The sequence below is a fragment of the Lathamus discolor genome, chromosome 12 (genome assembly GCF_037157495.1).
Source record: "Lathamus discolor isolate bLatDis1 chromosome 12, bLatDis1.hap1, whole genome shotgun sequence".
NCBI classification, from domain to species: domain Eukaryota; kingdom Metazoa; phylum Chordata; class Aves; order Psittaciformes; family Psittacidae; genus Lathamus; species Lathamus discolor.
In genome coordinates, this window is record NC_088895.1 from 2,171,623 (window position 1) to 2,187,719 (window position 16,097).

Consider the following 16,097-nt stretch of genomic DNA (forward strand, 5'->3'; position numbering starts at 1 on the left):
TCTGTTTTAAGCCAGAGGAGGGGGAAAGAATCAGAGCTTATAGTGTTTTCTCTCCTAGGAATTCACAGTTCTGGATGTTGTCCTGGAGTTAAACTGGTTACAGCCCTCAGCTATTGTGGCTATGTGTGAAGGTGTCTGTATTTAGGGCAGCAGATTAATGGTTGTAAAAGAAAGTGCTAATTTGCTTTCTCTGTCTCTTCTTTTGTGTGTGCATTGGTTTGAATACTCATAGTTTGTTTCTCTGCAGAGTGTAACTGTGTTAAGACCCAGGAGGAGAGAACCCTGTGTCAGAGCTCCTTCTTGAAGGGCTGTGTATGACATTCTGTGGCCATGTTTTTGAGTGAAAGCACTGGCCTGGGGGTGTTTTCCCACTGATGACTATTTCTTAGGTGTGTTTTGGATGGTTTTGGATGCCTACATGGAATTTTGGGTTTGAACATACTCTTCTACTCTGATGCCTGCTTTTGGATACATCAGAAATGGATCTTAATGTGTCTTGGGAATTTTACTCTCCAAAGTTGAACGTTAGTAAAGATTTTGAGTATTACTGTTAGCCACAGAGATCTGATTTCTCTGTTTCCTTTCAGGCTTGGCCCAGTGTGTTTAGAACAGGCAGCCTACAAACAGTTTATTCTGTGCTCCAATTGCAGTTAACTGGATTTAGAAAAAAGTACTTTTAGAAAGTCCCTCTTATATGGAAAGTTGAACTCTTCACAGCATAGTCCTCCAAGACATATGTTTCCTATAAACCAAAGCAAGAATCTTTTGCTTAATCACAGAATCATTGAATCATAGAATAGTTTGGGTTGGAAGGGACCTTAAAGCTCATCCAGTTCCAAGCCCCATCCAACCGGGCCTTGAACACGGCCAGGGGTGGAATAGCCATGGCTTCTCCGGGCATCCTGTTCCAGGGCCTCAGCACTCACAGTATTAATGTATGGTTTACTAACATTGTTGCTTAATTGTAAGGATTTGTAACTTCCCTTTTTTGTCAGGCTTTTTGGTGTTAAGAAATTGTAGCAACCACAATAAGCCAAGACCATGCCTATGGGAAAAGATGCAAGGGACACAGTAGATTACATCACCTGGCAAGAGGATTGCTTTGCTCTGCATTCACTTCTAAGCAGTTGTGAGCAAGCCAGCCTGTTTTCGGTGTTGCCCTGGGACTGGCAATGTTGGTTTCTATCCCAGTGAGCATTTCAGGCTGCTTTAAAACCAGTAGCCTTACTAAAAGGAACAGCTCTGCCCTCCCTGACCTGCTTTACTGTTCTCTGTCTTACTGGTGCAAGCATCTCTGTGGCTGTTTAATGAATGAGGTTTGGGGACTGATGTGAGAAGAGGAAATAAACCTGTTTTATATTAGCCTTCTGATGTCCAGTCAGTTAATCTCAGTCTGAATCTGTACAAACAGCAGCACTCCTGCTGAGTGGGAGCACTGGTTATGGCAGGAGTGAGTGATGGAGGGAAGGCAGGCCGGTCCAGGACTACTGTTGGCACCAGTGCTTGCCTGTGTTGGTTTGAAGTGTACATAGTGTACGTTAACAACAGTCTCTGTGTGCAGTTTAATGTTCTGTTTTATCTGATGGGAGCTGTCACTGAAAGGGAAGATCCCACTCACTGCTCTGAGCTGTGTGTTCTCTCTCCAGCTCTTCTGCCTGCAGTGGTGAGTACGTGGCTGCAGGGGAAGCTGTCAATGGGCTGATGATAAACACTTTCCTTTTTGTTTCTCAACTTTAACTTGGTGAAGTGATTGATTTCACCTGATGATTGCCTGATCACTAGATGTGATGTTGGACTGGGAGATGGGAATTCATGGCTGGGGATGCGGAAGAGGCTTCTGTTTTGGTAGCAGCTTGTGTTCACTGCTGATTGAGCATAAATGAAACTGATTTTTAGGTCTTCAGCACAGTCAGCAGAACCACAGGCTGTGGCTTGGCTTGCCTGTAAAAACCCTGCTATAGGTTAAGGCCTTTTAAAACTACTGCTGGTTGTTCAAATCAATGGATTTAAAAATAATCCATGTGGATGTGGATACTTTCCCTATAGTGTGTTAAATACTTTACATGAAGCCTCTGTAGAGGCCTAGAATATATGTAAGTGTTCCTGGTGCACTCATGTGTACCACTTCTGGACTCAGATCTTCTGAATTCAGTTGTAACATGAGGACTACATTGAGAAGTTCTAAGGGATTAGTATTGTTGCTCATCTATTAAATGTTTAAGCAGAAGCAGATGCAGAATCCCAGCCTGGTTTGGGTTGGAAGGGCCCTTAAAGCTCATCCAGTTCCAACCCCTGCCACAGGCAGAGACACCTTCCAATAGAGCAGCTTGCTCCAAGTCCCCATGTTCAGCCTGGCCCTGAACACTGCCAGGGATGGGGCATACAAATGCACTGAGCCATATCTCTGCAACTTTGGCTGGGAAATGGTGTGAGAGATCCAATTTTATCATGCTACTAAGTCCAAAATCCCCAGCACTTGTCTCGCCTTTGTGTTAGGAGTCACTTTCTGGGTGGGTGCTCACTGGTGATCCAGGTTAGCTCTTGTAGTTTGTCATTCCTCACACACTGTGCAATTAGACACTCCAGAAGTTCATTAGCGTAGAATTAAATTGGATGCATCTCTGATGATTTCCCTATGCTTTTCTTGACTATATTTCATCCATAATATGGATGGGATGTTATGGGTTGATACCTCTGAGCTGGAGAAAGCTGCAAGAGCTTGTTTGCTGTTTGAGACAGCTGATCTCTAGTTGTTGCTGTGTTGATCAAGTTGAGTAACCCCTTTTGTTCCATTGGGTTTTCTGGTTTTGTCTTTGTCAGCCTCCTGTCCCGCATGGAGACTTGCCAGATGTTCCTAGTTGATTATGACATAAACATGTAGCATGATTTTATTCCTAGCTTGCCTGTGCTGGCACTGATCTCTGGCGTTTCATTATACTATCTCCAACTCTGCGCGTTCCTTCCCCATGCTCTAGATATAGAATCCTGTAGAACAGATGTACATGTTTCAAAGGAGCATGTGTAAGTACTTTCTCTTAGAGTATGATGTGCTGTGTGAGGTATTCCAGCAGCCTTTCCCTGTAGAGCTCAACTACTGTATTCCTGTGTGCCCAGTGAGGCCTCTTCAGAGGTCAGTTAAATAGGGAATCTGGATAATCGGTATTTGGAGAAATAATCCTTGAGGCATAGGCACGGTAACATTAGTCATGGCCAGAGCCCTGCTGTGCTGGGCAATATAGGGCAGAGTGAAGTGAAGCTGTTTTAGGGGGTACATTTATAAGATCAAACAAATACAGGTATATTTTGCATGTGCTGTTGGTGTGTCGACTGTCGCCTTTAGCTCCTCTGCAGTGAAGCAGCTAGCTCTTGAACAAGTAACAGCCTACTGCCAGTTACTGTGGTGAAGGAAAGTAGATTGTAGAGTTTGAACTTCAAAATGAATCAAGTTAGTGGACTTGAAAAGGGAGATCCTTCCGTATGTGACACATAGGGTGTGTTTTGGAAAAGCAGTGACAGCCAGTAGGTTAAACGTCCTTGTGCAGATGATGCAAATGGGAGGAATTTGTGATGCTAGTCTCTTACTTTAGGAGTAAAAATGCAGTCTTTCTTGGTGGTGCTTCGTGATTTTTGCATGTTGTTGCTGTGGACCAGCTGGCTTTTCCTGCTGGCTTTTCCACTTTACAGCTGAGCACACTGGCTATTGCTGAGCAGCAAAGTGAGGGTGTGAATACTGTAAATGAAGCAGTAGAGGGAATAACAGGAGCAAGAACATGGTAACAAGGGCTAGAAACCAGAACACAAGCCCAGTGTGAACACAGACTATAGACATCCTGCTTTCTGTATCTGGTAATGATGCTCATGCTAGCTAGACTAAAAGTCACACGTGTCTTCCCCCTTGTCCCTTGGGGTAGGCTCTGAGAGCTGGTGGAGGGTGATGAAGGTGAAGCACCAGTCACAGGGAAACTGGGAGTGGAGTTAAAGCTGGAGGTGAATCCAGGCAGGGGATATGGGGTGGGGGGGGGGGGGGCAAGGAAGAGTGTGATGGGCTGGTAATGGAAATAGATGAAAAGGCAGCAGTCTGGGCATCATGGAGAAGAAGGGAAACAGGATGTGACAGCTGTGAGTATCTGCCATTAAAGGTGAAAAACAACAAAATAAATTGGAACCATTGCTGACCTGGTTGTAGCTGCAGCTTTTTCATGGGTTCAGTACTTCATGAGCTTCTTCCTGGCAATTGCTTAGTTCCACTGCACCTACACTCCTTCAGGTTTTGCAGCCTGTGTAGAAGGAAATCTTTCCCAAATATCTGAGTAGCCATTTTCCTGTTCTCATTCCTTGATGGCTGAGAACAGAGTTCTGTCTGCTTGAGAGACAGGAAACAGCAACGTTCCTTATTCTGCTTTAGTTCATTTGAGTAAAATAAAAAGCATGTCTGGTAAACCTAAAAGGACAACGTGGAGCTGGATTTCACCGTTTGCACTAAGTCCCTTGTCTTCTTATGTCCCGTCGTACTGTTTGTGACTTCAAGTGGTCAGCTTTTAGCCTGACACTGCACTCACCTGATCACCAAACAGCACGTAGGGAATGGGCCTTACTCCCTCTCTCTGTTGGCTTGTTTGTGTTGTGCCTTCTAATTTGTAAGATCCTAGTAAGATAACAGTAAGATCAGAGATGAATGAATCTGCTGGAAATGAGTCAAATTGGGGTAAAATACCTAAATGCACGGGTAGGGCAGGTTTGTTCTAACATTTTTATTCCTTGGGGGTGGGGGGAACAGGAAAATATGGGAATAGGAGTTCTTGGGAACTGGGAGAATGGGGAAAAGGAGTAACTTTGGCTGTTTAGAGCTCAATTCTAGGAATTAAACAACAAAAATGAAACAAATCTGTACAACGAATATAACTCAGGGTGCTTTTTTGTCTCCACACAGGCTGAACTCACAGGCATCAAATGGCGTAGGTACAACTTTGAAGGTCATGGGGACTGTGGCCCTATCATTTCAGCCCCAGCACAGGATGATCCAATTCTGCTCAGCTTCATCCGCTGCTTGCAGGCCAACTTGCTCTGTGTGTGGCGCCGGGATGTCAAACCGGACTGTAAGGAGCTATGGATATTCTGGTGGGGAGATGAACCCAATCTTGTGGATGTGATACATCGTGAACTGCACAGTAAGTTACTGTCTTTCTTTGTTTCTTGATTTATTCCCTTTTTTTCCCATTGAAGAAGGAACTTTGTCATTAAAGGCTGTAACTTGCTACCATGTGTGATTTTGTCACAGTTTCTGTTTTAAGACCTAAAGGGGAAAAAAACTGGTTGTAAATTGACTTTTCGGTTGCAAGTGATCTGCAGATAAAGTGCAAAATGAAATGTGAAATGAACTTAGAGCTATACCTGACATCATGACTTAGGTTTTTGTGAAGTCTCAGATGTGCTGTAAAAATCAGAGTAAATTCTAGTTCAGAGGATGGTAATAATCAATGAATTCTGGCATAAGGTAGTAGTTGATGGAATAAAACCCCTCTGCTGCAGAGTCATATAAACTCTGTGGCACCACAGATACAGCTGCAAGGCTGGAACTTGCCATGCTGGTATTGCTGCGGGATTTGAGTGTAAATTCAGGCAAGTTGCAACAATTGAATATAATAAAAGAAAGGAAGGAAGTGGAAGGTGGTACGAAGGTGTGGCAATGATAAGTTTATGTGATTCCAAGTTTTACACAACTTGGATCGTCCTCGGTTTTTCCAGAGTATGTAGCCTTAGAATGATACAAAACTAACTGTGTTGTGGTCCTTTTTGGATTTGACTATGCCCATTATATATTAACTTATTTTCACTGGTGTGTTTTTGCTGGGAGTAGACTATTTGTCTCTGGTGTTGCTATATTAAACTGCATGAATTTTACCCCTGGTTTACCTTTTGTGTCTTGGGTAAAAGCAACTACAGTTTGGTGATCTTGGAGTAACAATAATAGTAACTAATTGCTCCATCCAAACCAGTAATAAGGATCAGTTCCTTGATTTTTGCAATAAGTTTTCATCCTGGTAGTCTTTAGGCCTACTGGCTACTTGTGATAAATGTGCATTCCAGTTCAAAGATACAGAATGCCGTATTCGTCAAATGTGCTTTAGCTGTCTTTTACCTCCCCACCCCTACCCCACACAGTTTTGCTCCTGGGTTATGGTGTGTTCATTTGTGTGGTTGTTATTCTGTTCTGACCACCTACAGCCTTCATACTTCATGAATAGCAGATTGTTTATTTGGTAATGCACCCTGTGAAATCACAGATCTGCAACACTGTGTATCTCGAGGCGTATTTCATGCAGGTAGCTGTGTGATCATGTATAATTAAAGAGATTGCTCAGAAGTGCTGCACCAAACCGTTCCACTAACATCCATTTTTTATGAGGCACCTGTTTTGAATGGAGGCATGGGTAATATTTCTACTTACCCAGCAAAGCTTTAATAACATGTGCTTTTTCTCTTTGTGAAGGAGAGTTGATTTAATATTTCAAATGCAGTATATGGGACTTAAGTGTCTTTTTATTTGAGGGGAGTTGCAGGTGCTAGCTGTTTTCTATTGGAAATTGATACAGCTTGTTTATATCTAATGTCTTGGTTACAACAATATGATGCTACTTCCAGTGGTAATGGTAAGATGAAGCATTTAAATGTATTAATAGCTGAACCTGCCTGAGTGTAGCATGGGACAGAGTATAGCAAGGGGAGGGTAGCGGCACTTTGATGCCGTTTCCTTATTGTCCAGTATTTTATGAAGCACTGGGGCTGGAGCCTTCAGTACAGTACCTTTCAAGTGGAATTAAATCTAAAAGTTGTCTGCAAGAGCACTGTTTTGCAAGTGTCAATAGCAGCAGTATCACGAGCCTAGAAAACACGGAGCATGGTGTGTGTCACGGCACTACTCTGCAGCCAGCTGTACTGGAGAGATACGTTTACCCTGCTACAATGGCAGTGTCACCGAGTGAGCCCTATGTGCAATGCTCCCTCAAATTAAACCTGTCTGGGAGGAAATGATTGTACAGGGGGATGCGATGAGACATGGAGTTTGGAGGTGGAGAAAGGAGGACAACACCTAACACCTTAAAGGAAATGAAGTCTCTAGTAGTTGAAAGTAGAAATAGGTTCTTGCTAAGTGTCAGGACCCTACAGTCATTTGGGAAGTCCTCTCCCTTTCTGTTCCCTTCCACTGAAGGGTTTGGAATTCGTTTGTAATGGGTATAAATCCCATGATGATGGGTTTACTTGCTCTATATTGAAAGCACATTGGAACGTTTGTAGTGACTTATCAGATAATAGTTCAAAGAGGTGTAAATTGTTAGTGTTATAAATTTCACTGCTGATAGGGCTGCCTTGCTCTCTTCTTTTAGAGTTCAAACATCAATATTGACAAAGTATTGAACACCACATTCAGCCAGAATTGAGACATTTATGTACATTGATTCCTTGAAATACAGCAAAGGACACGGTGCTGAAGGCTTCATGCAGCAACAAGGCAAAAGAAGGTTATTTTGGTTTGTATTGTATAAACAGACCACAGGGCTGAAATGTTTGGTAGCTGAAATTAGTTTCCTGAGTTTACATGCTCCTGCAAATAGAGGGGACTTTGCATGTGGGCATAGGTACATACATGCATACTGAAGCATTAGTAACTTACTGTCCTCCAAGCCACCATAGTGGGTATGGTTTGCTATATCCTGGTCATGAAATCAGCTGCATGGGCTGAAAGTCTTGTTTGTAGGAGTTGGTTTATTACTGTAGTCAGTACCTTATAGCTCAGTGACCAGGGCTTTGGTTTTGTGTTTGTCCTTGTAGTTAGGAGCACAAGTCCCAGAATTCTGACACTACAAATCCAAGTGGGAGACTCAAGTCTATCTGAAACGTTTCCAGCTTGGTAGATCTTATCTCTGGAGATGTATGAGCTTTAGGAAATAATGGCTGTGGATAAGATCATGGCTTTGCACCAATGAGAAGTTGCTCACAGTGATTTGGATTTCTCTTTTCCTGCCTAGGACTTGGGCTTTAAAAGTGAATTTTTCATTAGGCTAATAAATATTTAGTGGCAGTTTAAATACAAGTCTTGATCTTTCATGCATTCAAGTCTAAATGAGAATTATTGCTTTTTTTTCCTCTAACAGTCACTCAGATACTGTTTTATGACATCTAGTACTGCCGTTAAACAAAGTGCAAACCGAGCCTTTTCCTTCAGAAGCACTGCTTAGTTTTGCCTGGGAGCTGTGTGGGGTGCCTTATCTGAGAACATTCAAGATAGATGCTTTTGGAAACACCAGTCTGCCTTTAATAAAAGAATTGCAAACACTCATAGGGAAAACAACTCGGTAGTTATAAACAGGAGGTAGTAGGAACTGTTGTTTATGTAGTAGCTTTCCAAAACTGTGTAGATAATTAAATGCTGTCATGGGAGATTAAGTAAACCCGGTTATTTGCAGCACAGCTACAGCTCCGTTATAAGCAGTCAGATCAGCTGGATGGCTGTGGCTTTCATAGGGGTGTCTCTTGCACATACTCGGATAGTTCTTTTTCCTGCCAGCCTCAGCTGCTGTGTGCTGGGTTTTATTCTGATTGGATTTTAAATGGACAGAAAGATGGAAGTTCTTTCTTCTGTGCCAGGTGAAATAACCCAACTGCTACGGGAGAAAATCCCAACTGAGTGGGAGAAAAACATGGAGTGGTTTAATGAGCTGGACAAAGGTGGGAGTGTTTGAGTTTGTTTTCTCAAGGGTAAACGCTGTTTAATGACATGACTGCCTGAAGAGGCTCGGTAAGTGTTCCAGCTGCTATACCCTTGCCCCTTAAAATAGGGTTTTGTAAATTCTACAGACAAAATGTTGTGGAGGGGAGGTCGTATCTTCCTGTTGGCAGGTTTCTTGACAGGGAAGCTGTAGATTTCAAGTTGCAGTGCTCATTTGCATTTGGTGGCCAGATACCATCTGGAGAACCATAGAGAATTTATACTTGACTCCTGGGGATTTTTTTCCCCTCCCACCCCCTGCCTTGCACCCCAAGCATTCCAGGTTGGTTATCAGCAGGTGATGCCTGTTCCTGAGTTGCCTTCTTTGCTTTTGCAAAGAATCCTCACGTCTGACACTTTAAACAACCTTTTTGTCTGGCAGTTCTGTCTGTGAACTTGTAATCTGCTTATTGAGTTTATGGCAATATTCAGCTGCTTTGCATCTGCGGTACAGAACACTTGAATCGCTAGGAATAATGCAGGGATTATGATTTGTACTGCAACTGGGAATGTAGTTTTGGTGACTGTAAGCATGACCCTGGAAGGCTGAAAGAATGTCAGACAGTATCTTCAAAATGAATCTGGGCATACAAGGATGCAGACGGTGCTGAGGCGCTGGCACAGGGTGCCCAGAGAAGCTGTGGCTGCCCCATCCCTGGCAGTGCTCAAGGCCAGGTTGGACACGGGCTTGGAGCAAGCTGCTCCAGTGGAAGGGGTCCCTGCCCGTGGCAGGGGTTGGAGCTGGAGGAGCTGCAAGGTCCCTTCCAATCCAAACCAGTCTGTGAATCTGTAATGCTATAACTTAACTGCTTGTTTGTCTGAAATCACTGATTCTGGTTGGTATTTGGGACTGCCATCACATGTGCTCCTCTGAAGCTATAAGGACAAGACAAACGAATATGAGGAACTTTGGGCATTTGTGAGGAAGCCCAGACACCCATCTGTGCCCTCCAGCCGTTGGTGCTGGCCTAAGCAATGAGTGGCAGGAAATGAAACCCCTGCATTGTGACAGGCGCTCCATCGTATGGCTTGAAAATAGCAGCTGAACAGTACAAAGCTCCTTGAGAGAAAATAAACGACAGTTTGCTACTCTTGGGACAGTCGTCCTTGAAGTGCTGGTGAAGTTGCAGTTCAGTCTTGAATCACTTTGGCTTAAAATTCACTTTAAAGCCCTTTTCCCCTCAGACAGACCAGATTGACAGTTCTTTCAGCGCAGCTGGGTTTTGCAGGCTGTGAAGGGCAGGTGCTGTCTGTCAGGTTATGATTTATCTCTGGGCTGAATTCTTGTGAGCCAAACCCTTTGGTTTTTGTGCCTTGTCTGGCAGAGTGCGCTTGACCCGTTAACTGCTGGAGGTGCTTCCCCCCCAAAATGCTAATACTCTTGGTACTGTATTGCACGTAGAACATCAGGATTTTGAGGGGAGCTCTTCTGAAGAATAGATGAGCTTGAATTAGGTCACTTAATTAGGGAACTCTGTCCTCAAGTATTACTGTTCATGAGATTCACAGCTTGGGAGGTTTAAAAATGCATTAAATATTGATCTGTGGCAGGAAAAACATGGAGCTGCAGTTCATTCCTGTGCCTCAACTCATGGCATATCGGGCTGATGTTGTAATCTCTTATGTGCTGGTAAATGTTGAGAGGGAAAGGACTTTCTTGTAAGAAGGACTTGTATGTTCCATGTTAGACCATGAATTTCTGTGGTGTTTCTCTATCTGCAAATAGCTGATTTTTGCTTACAGCAAAGCAGAGCATGCCAGCTGTGTTCTCCAGGATGCTTCCTGAGAGGAGTAACTTCCCACACCTCCATTTCGGTGTTTTCATTACAGCCAGGGAGGGTTCTTGATGTTCACTTGGTAACCTCCGCATTTCAAAGTTGATTTTATCAGTTTAGTCTTTTAAATTAAGTACGTGTATAACCTGTAAATGTTAAGGAAGTGATGGTTTTCAGTATTCATTAGGGAGTTAGAGAAAAATGATGAAAAACATGAACTTTGAAAGAAATATGTAATTTCTGTATTGTTCTGCTAATGTAAAAGAGGATAAAAAAGGAGTAGAAAGTCCTTTACTTACAGCTTCAATTCGAAGCAGTCTATTTAAGGTTCTTTCAAGGTGCTGTGTTTGATTTACTGCAGTTGTAAAGAGTTGGGAACTCTTTCAGGAGATAGGAAATACGTTCTTAGCTGCTGTGTAGTGAGACATGTTAATTAAGGAAGGCGAAGATGTTCCTGTCTGCTACACCATATCTGAAACGTGTGAAGCAATGTGTAAAATCAAGAGTAAGCCCCCCTTCCTGTGCCATGGGCATACAAACTAACAGTGTTGCTTTTAACGAAGGTGCTCTTACATCCTTCCTTCTATTGTAAGATCATGAAAGTGGGGAAGAAGGGAGTGTTTTGCTGCCACAATTGCATTATGGCTGGCTTTGATACTTCCTTGAAATTACCAAAGGGTTATCTCCTTGTTTCCTGCTTTGATAGGCTTAGCTGAAGCGTGTGCAGGCACGGACTGTGTATTAGAACAACGTGCTTTATGTACTCTAGAGAACTACATAAGCCCCGTAACTATTGTCATGCTCGGCGTTGTTTAGAGCGAGGGCAGCTGATACAGGGAAAAGCAGTTCACAAAGAAGGAGTAAAAGGAGTCTCCCAGGAGCTGAAATGGAAGCCTTTCGGAAGGCTTTCAGTTCCAACAGAAGCTACGAATATCAAGCAGCTGAGTACCACTTATTAATAATTTGAAGGGAAATCTGAAAATGGTTAATTGCTGGTTCTTGAGTTACGAGTGGAATTAGCAAGTCGGGTCCTATGACAGAAGACTTTACTGGAATATTAAGTTACTGAAAAGTCTGTTTCTGGCTTGATTACTTTCAATAAGAGAAGTCATTTGCATTTTCTTAATTGCCTTGCAGAGATTATTTCCAAAGGCAGGAAAGCAAAGTTAAGTTTTTCCATTCTTTTGGCAAGAAGATGGGATTTAAAAAGGAATTCATACTTCCTCAGCTTGCAGAATTGGTCTGTGACCCTTATATTTGACACTGTTAATTGGTGGCCGGTGATTGCCAGGTGGAGTTTAGATTCGACCAAATAAACTTCTTTTCAGGAGGCATCTTAAATGAGGTTATTATGCCATCATTTGGGATTAAGGAATTGCTTCCTGGGAAAATGCCAGCTCCTTTTATACACACGAAGTTGACAGGAACCGTACTGTGTCTGGGCAAGCTTTCCTCGTTTTATTTTGTTTTCTTTTCAAAATAAATATTCTTCCCACCGCCCCGACTTCTTCCCTGGTTTTACTTGGAAAGTGGATTGTGGCCCTGGACAGCGTGGCTGGGAGCTGGTTAGGGTTTTGTTTAAAGAAAATCAGATCGGAGTCTCCGTTTGGATGTCAGGTTGCGCTTTGCTTTTCCATAAGTCTTCTTTTCTTCTGTGGTTTTTCTCTCAACATTAACAGTGAATATCAGTGTTCAGAGCAGGCTCAGATGAATACGTGTGGCATTCTTGAGTTCTTTATCAAGTCTAGTCAGTGATGTGCCATTCTATCGTACTGCATTTCCCCCCCTTTTTATACTCTGCAAAAGTCTAAAAGGTAACAGAAGTGTCATCTACTTGGATATAAAACTCTATGAAATCTAGTTAGATAGCCTAGTGCTTTCAATTTTCTATTATTTTTATCTACCAAGAATTTACTTTTTATATCTTTTCATACTTGTAAATTTGAAGGGTTTACTACTAATTGCAACAGATAACTATTGGCAACAAATTGCCTTCTGCAGACAGCCTGAAAGAAAGACCCTGATGGGACGGTGAAGCCAAGAAATTCTCTACTGAACACCATATCTTTTCCTTTTCATCTTCCTGCTTTCAAAATACAAGCTTAGATCAATTGAAATAGTTGAAATGCCGAGTAATGAATCTGTGAGTTTTACTGCCCGCCCAATAGTTACTGTTTTTCTGTTGTGGTTTTTGTGGCAAAAGCAAGTGACATTCATTGTGTGATGGTAATAGCTGCATTCTGTGGGGACTGCTCCTGGTTCTGTTGCAGAACCACTGCACTAAGCCTGGCTTAAGCTCGGGCTTCATAGCAGACCACATAGGTTTAAGGTGCTGCACAAGTGGTAGTGCACAAAAGGGGCTGGAAATACAAACCAGGATTGCAATAGCTCAGAATTCATTCCGAATAAAAGCCAGAGTGAGGTATTATTAATGAATGGAGAGAACTGTTGTACAAAATGTGCTTGGAATTAACTGGAGTGTTGAGCCCAAACTGAAGTCCAACTTCTGAATGTAAATAAAATTGATGTATTACCACAGGCAACTTGGTGAACCACGTAATGAGGTTTTTTCCATGAAAAATGAGACATTCTGCTGCAGCTGCAGCCACGCAGCATGTAAAGGAGTTATATTCCAGTTACAGGAGAATTAAACAATCATTAAAAGGCTGTGTTTTTAAAAGTGCTGCTGGGGTGGGGGGGAAGGATGACAAAATCCATTCAGTAGCATTTATTTTTCAGCAGTGTGTTAGGCAATAGCATCCACAGTAGTTGATGTGTTTTGCTTCAGGGAATCTCTTTTTCCCCCAGTGCAATGAACTCAGTTAACTGTGGGAAGTAAATCTGAGTTAGCTTGAAGTGAGATCTGCATTAAAAGAGCTCATTCCCGATGTTGGTATTTTCATGTTATCCTGAGAACACAGAGGGAGCTTGGCTGGGCCATTTCATCTTCAAAAGCAGATGAAAAGCCACCCTCAAATAATAATGATAATAGATAAAATTCACGTCCAATTGTGCTTTGGTAATGCTGTTTTTAGTGAATGAACCTCTAGTGACAAAGCAGCTGCTATTGAACTGCAAATAGGCAACACAAAAACATGACTCTTGTGAAGTTAAGCCATAGTGTCTCTTTAGAGAGGTATGTTTTCTATTACGTAAAAGTTACTTTCTGTATTTGAATGTTGCTCTAAAAGGTTATAAATCTTGATACAAAGTTCTTGCACCCCAATTCTGAAACTAATTTTGTCTTGGGTGGACTTATTATACATGTGCACTTAGGTGATGATTTGCCAGTAATCTGTATTAGAAGAACATTGAATGCGTAGAATAGATGTAGGTATGGCAATGTTAAGATTTGATCAATGGTTCCGTGTGTCAGGGATCAGCCATGAAACCTGAGCAGCAGTGTGGTACACTGAGAAGGAAGGGTTTGAAACGTGAAGTCTCTTTCCTAATGCTCATCTGAAACTCCAGGGGATGCTGAAGTTGGAATATGTCATCTCCAAACCAGCATACCGTAAATATGCGACCAAGAAAATACTCTTGCATAGAATGAAGAGGAGGAGCAAGTGCCAAAGATTGAACTAGTGGTACGTAAGTATGAGTAGTACATAAAATTCAGCCTTGTTCTTAAGCTATTTTTACTTTTGCTATTTGCCCATGGGAACTGTGGGTTTCAATAAGAAAAGGGAGGAGTTTTGCTGTTGCTTAAATATTAGTTTGTTGTTTAAAACACCCGAACAACTGTGTGCTGCAGTCACTCCGTAAGGACAGCTGAAACTGGAACTCCTAGGGAGACAGGCGTAAACTGAATTTGTTTCTATACTTAATGTATGAGCAGCTTGAAGGAAAAGTGCATGCTAGATGAAAGGCACAGTACCAAAATGCTTCTGCATTCCTCTGGATTCAAACCAGACTTTCAATTTTGCCACTTACGACTGAGCAGTCTAAGCTTAACTTGTAGCAAAGCCACCTTATGAGCTGTTTGATATTGGAAAATTGACTGGTGTGTTGCCTTTGGTCATTACAAATGCACCTCAATTGTCTTTGTATTCCCTTAGAGCAAGCAGGGACAGGCCAAGGGGGGATGGCTTTAACCTGACAGAGGAAGATTGAGATGAGCTCTTAGGCAGAAGCTCTTCCCTGTGAGGGTGCTGAGGCGCTGGCACAGGGTGCCCAGAGAAGCTGTGGCTGCCCCATCCCTGGCAGTGCCCAAGGCCAGGTTGGACACAGGGGCTTGGAGCAAGCTGCTCCAGTGGAAGGGGTCCCTGCCCGTGGCAGGGGTTGGGGCTGGAGGAGCTTTAAGGTCCCTTCAGACCAAACCAGGCTGGGATGCTGTGCAAGCTACCACTTGACATTTCTAGAGAAATCTTAAGTGTTCCCATATTAAGGAGTACATACTGGGACACCTGGTCTCAGAAGGGGGAAGAGAAGGTGGCAGGTATGGCAGATTTTCAGCAGGACTCCAGGAAATAAATCTGTTTTTTCCAAGAAACCATTTCTTTTTCATAGTTCAACTTGTTCCATGACATTCTGGTTGCTCTGTCCTTTCTGAAAGATAAGTAACACCTTTTTTTACAGCCAAAGGGAAATTCGCATCAGATGTGATGAAAGTATGTGTTGGGTTTTTCCTTTATTTGGATGACTTTAAGAATTTCATTTGAATTCTTTCGAGTTCTCTAAAGAGATTCAGCGTATGGACGTCATTGTTGTGTCTCTAGAAGAAACAGGAGGGCCCTACAGTCTGATGTGTTTATGGGTCTGCAGGTTTGGGGATTGGAAGGAACCGACTGGGGCATGGAAGGTCCATTTCTGGGCCCCTTCTGGGTTCAGTAAAATTTATTCTCTGCAATATTTTGCAATATATGTCCACAAAATTCACCAAAATATGTTCTCAAAGGCAAATGAGGGGAAGCGTGTGGGGTTTGTTTCCCCACTCCTTTTTTTTGTCTCTTCTGTAGGAGAAGGATGCTGCTTCTGATAATATGGTACTGAGCAGTGTGATTCTAAAGCAAGTACGGCTTCTGTGTCCAGCTGGTGTTCTCTGCTGTGATACAGCAGTGAGTCTGATTTTGGGCTAGGTTGGGTTGGGATAGAATGATGAAAGCTTTACCTGAAAATCTTGCTCTTACCACTGATATTCCTGAATGTGTCTGGGAATTCTGCCACATTAAAAAGCTGCTTATCAAGAGGAAAATGCATTTGTGACAGAAGTTTTACACATTCACTTTAATGCGCAATTGGCTTACTGAAAGATATATGTTATTTTTACTTCGGACTCACGTTGTATTCTCAGTAACTTGAAAACCACTTAAGGATTCTGCTGCCATCCTTAGCAGCCCTCAGCTGGGAGTCCAGTGCTGATTTCCTTTAAAAGCAAACATTTTGATTGCTGCACCATATTTGCAGTTATAAAAAGGAGGTTTTTCTCATTGTTGCAAAAGGAATAGCTGCAGTTGTTCAGAACCTGGTGGATCTTTCCTTGTCTGTATGAGTAATAAGTGGAAAGAATACATGTGCTGCAGCTCCTCAGTGGCTCCTGTGGGCAGTTACCTCCT

General features: G+C 42.6%; 1 protein-coding gene across 2 annotated transcripts in view; it reads left to right on the forward strand.

The window, feature by feature from the left end:
- Positions 1-16,097, forward strand: part of MED13L (mediator complex subunit 13L) — a 185,383-nt gene that overhangs the window by 15,431 nt on the left and 153,855 nt on the right. For both annotated transcript variants that reach the window (XM_065692177.1, XM_065692178.1), the window contains exon 2: positions 4,931-5,168. In XM_065692177.1, coding sequence (XP_065548249.1) covers positions 4,931-5,168 — 238 coding nt within the window. The remainder of the gene's footprint in view (positions 1-4,930; positions 5,169-16,097) is intronic.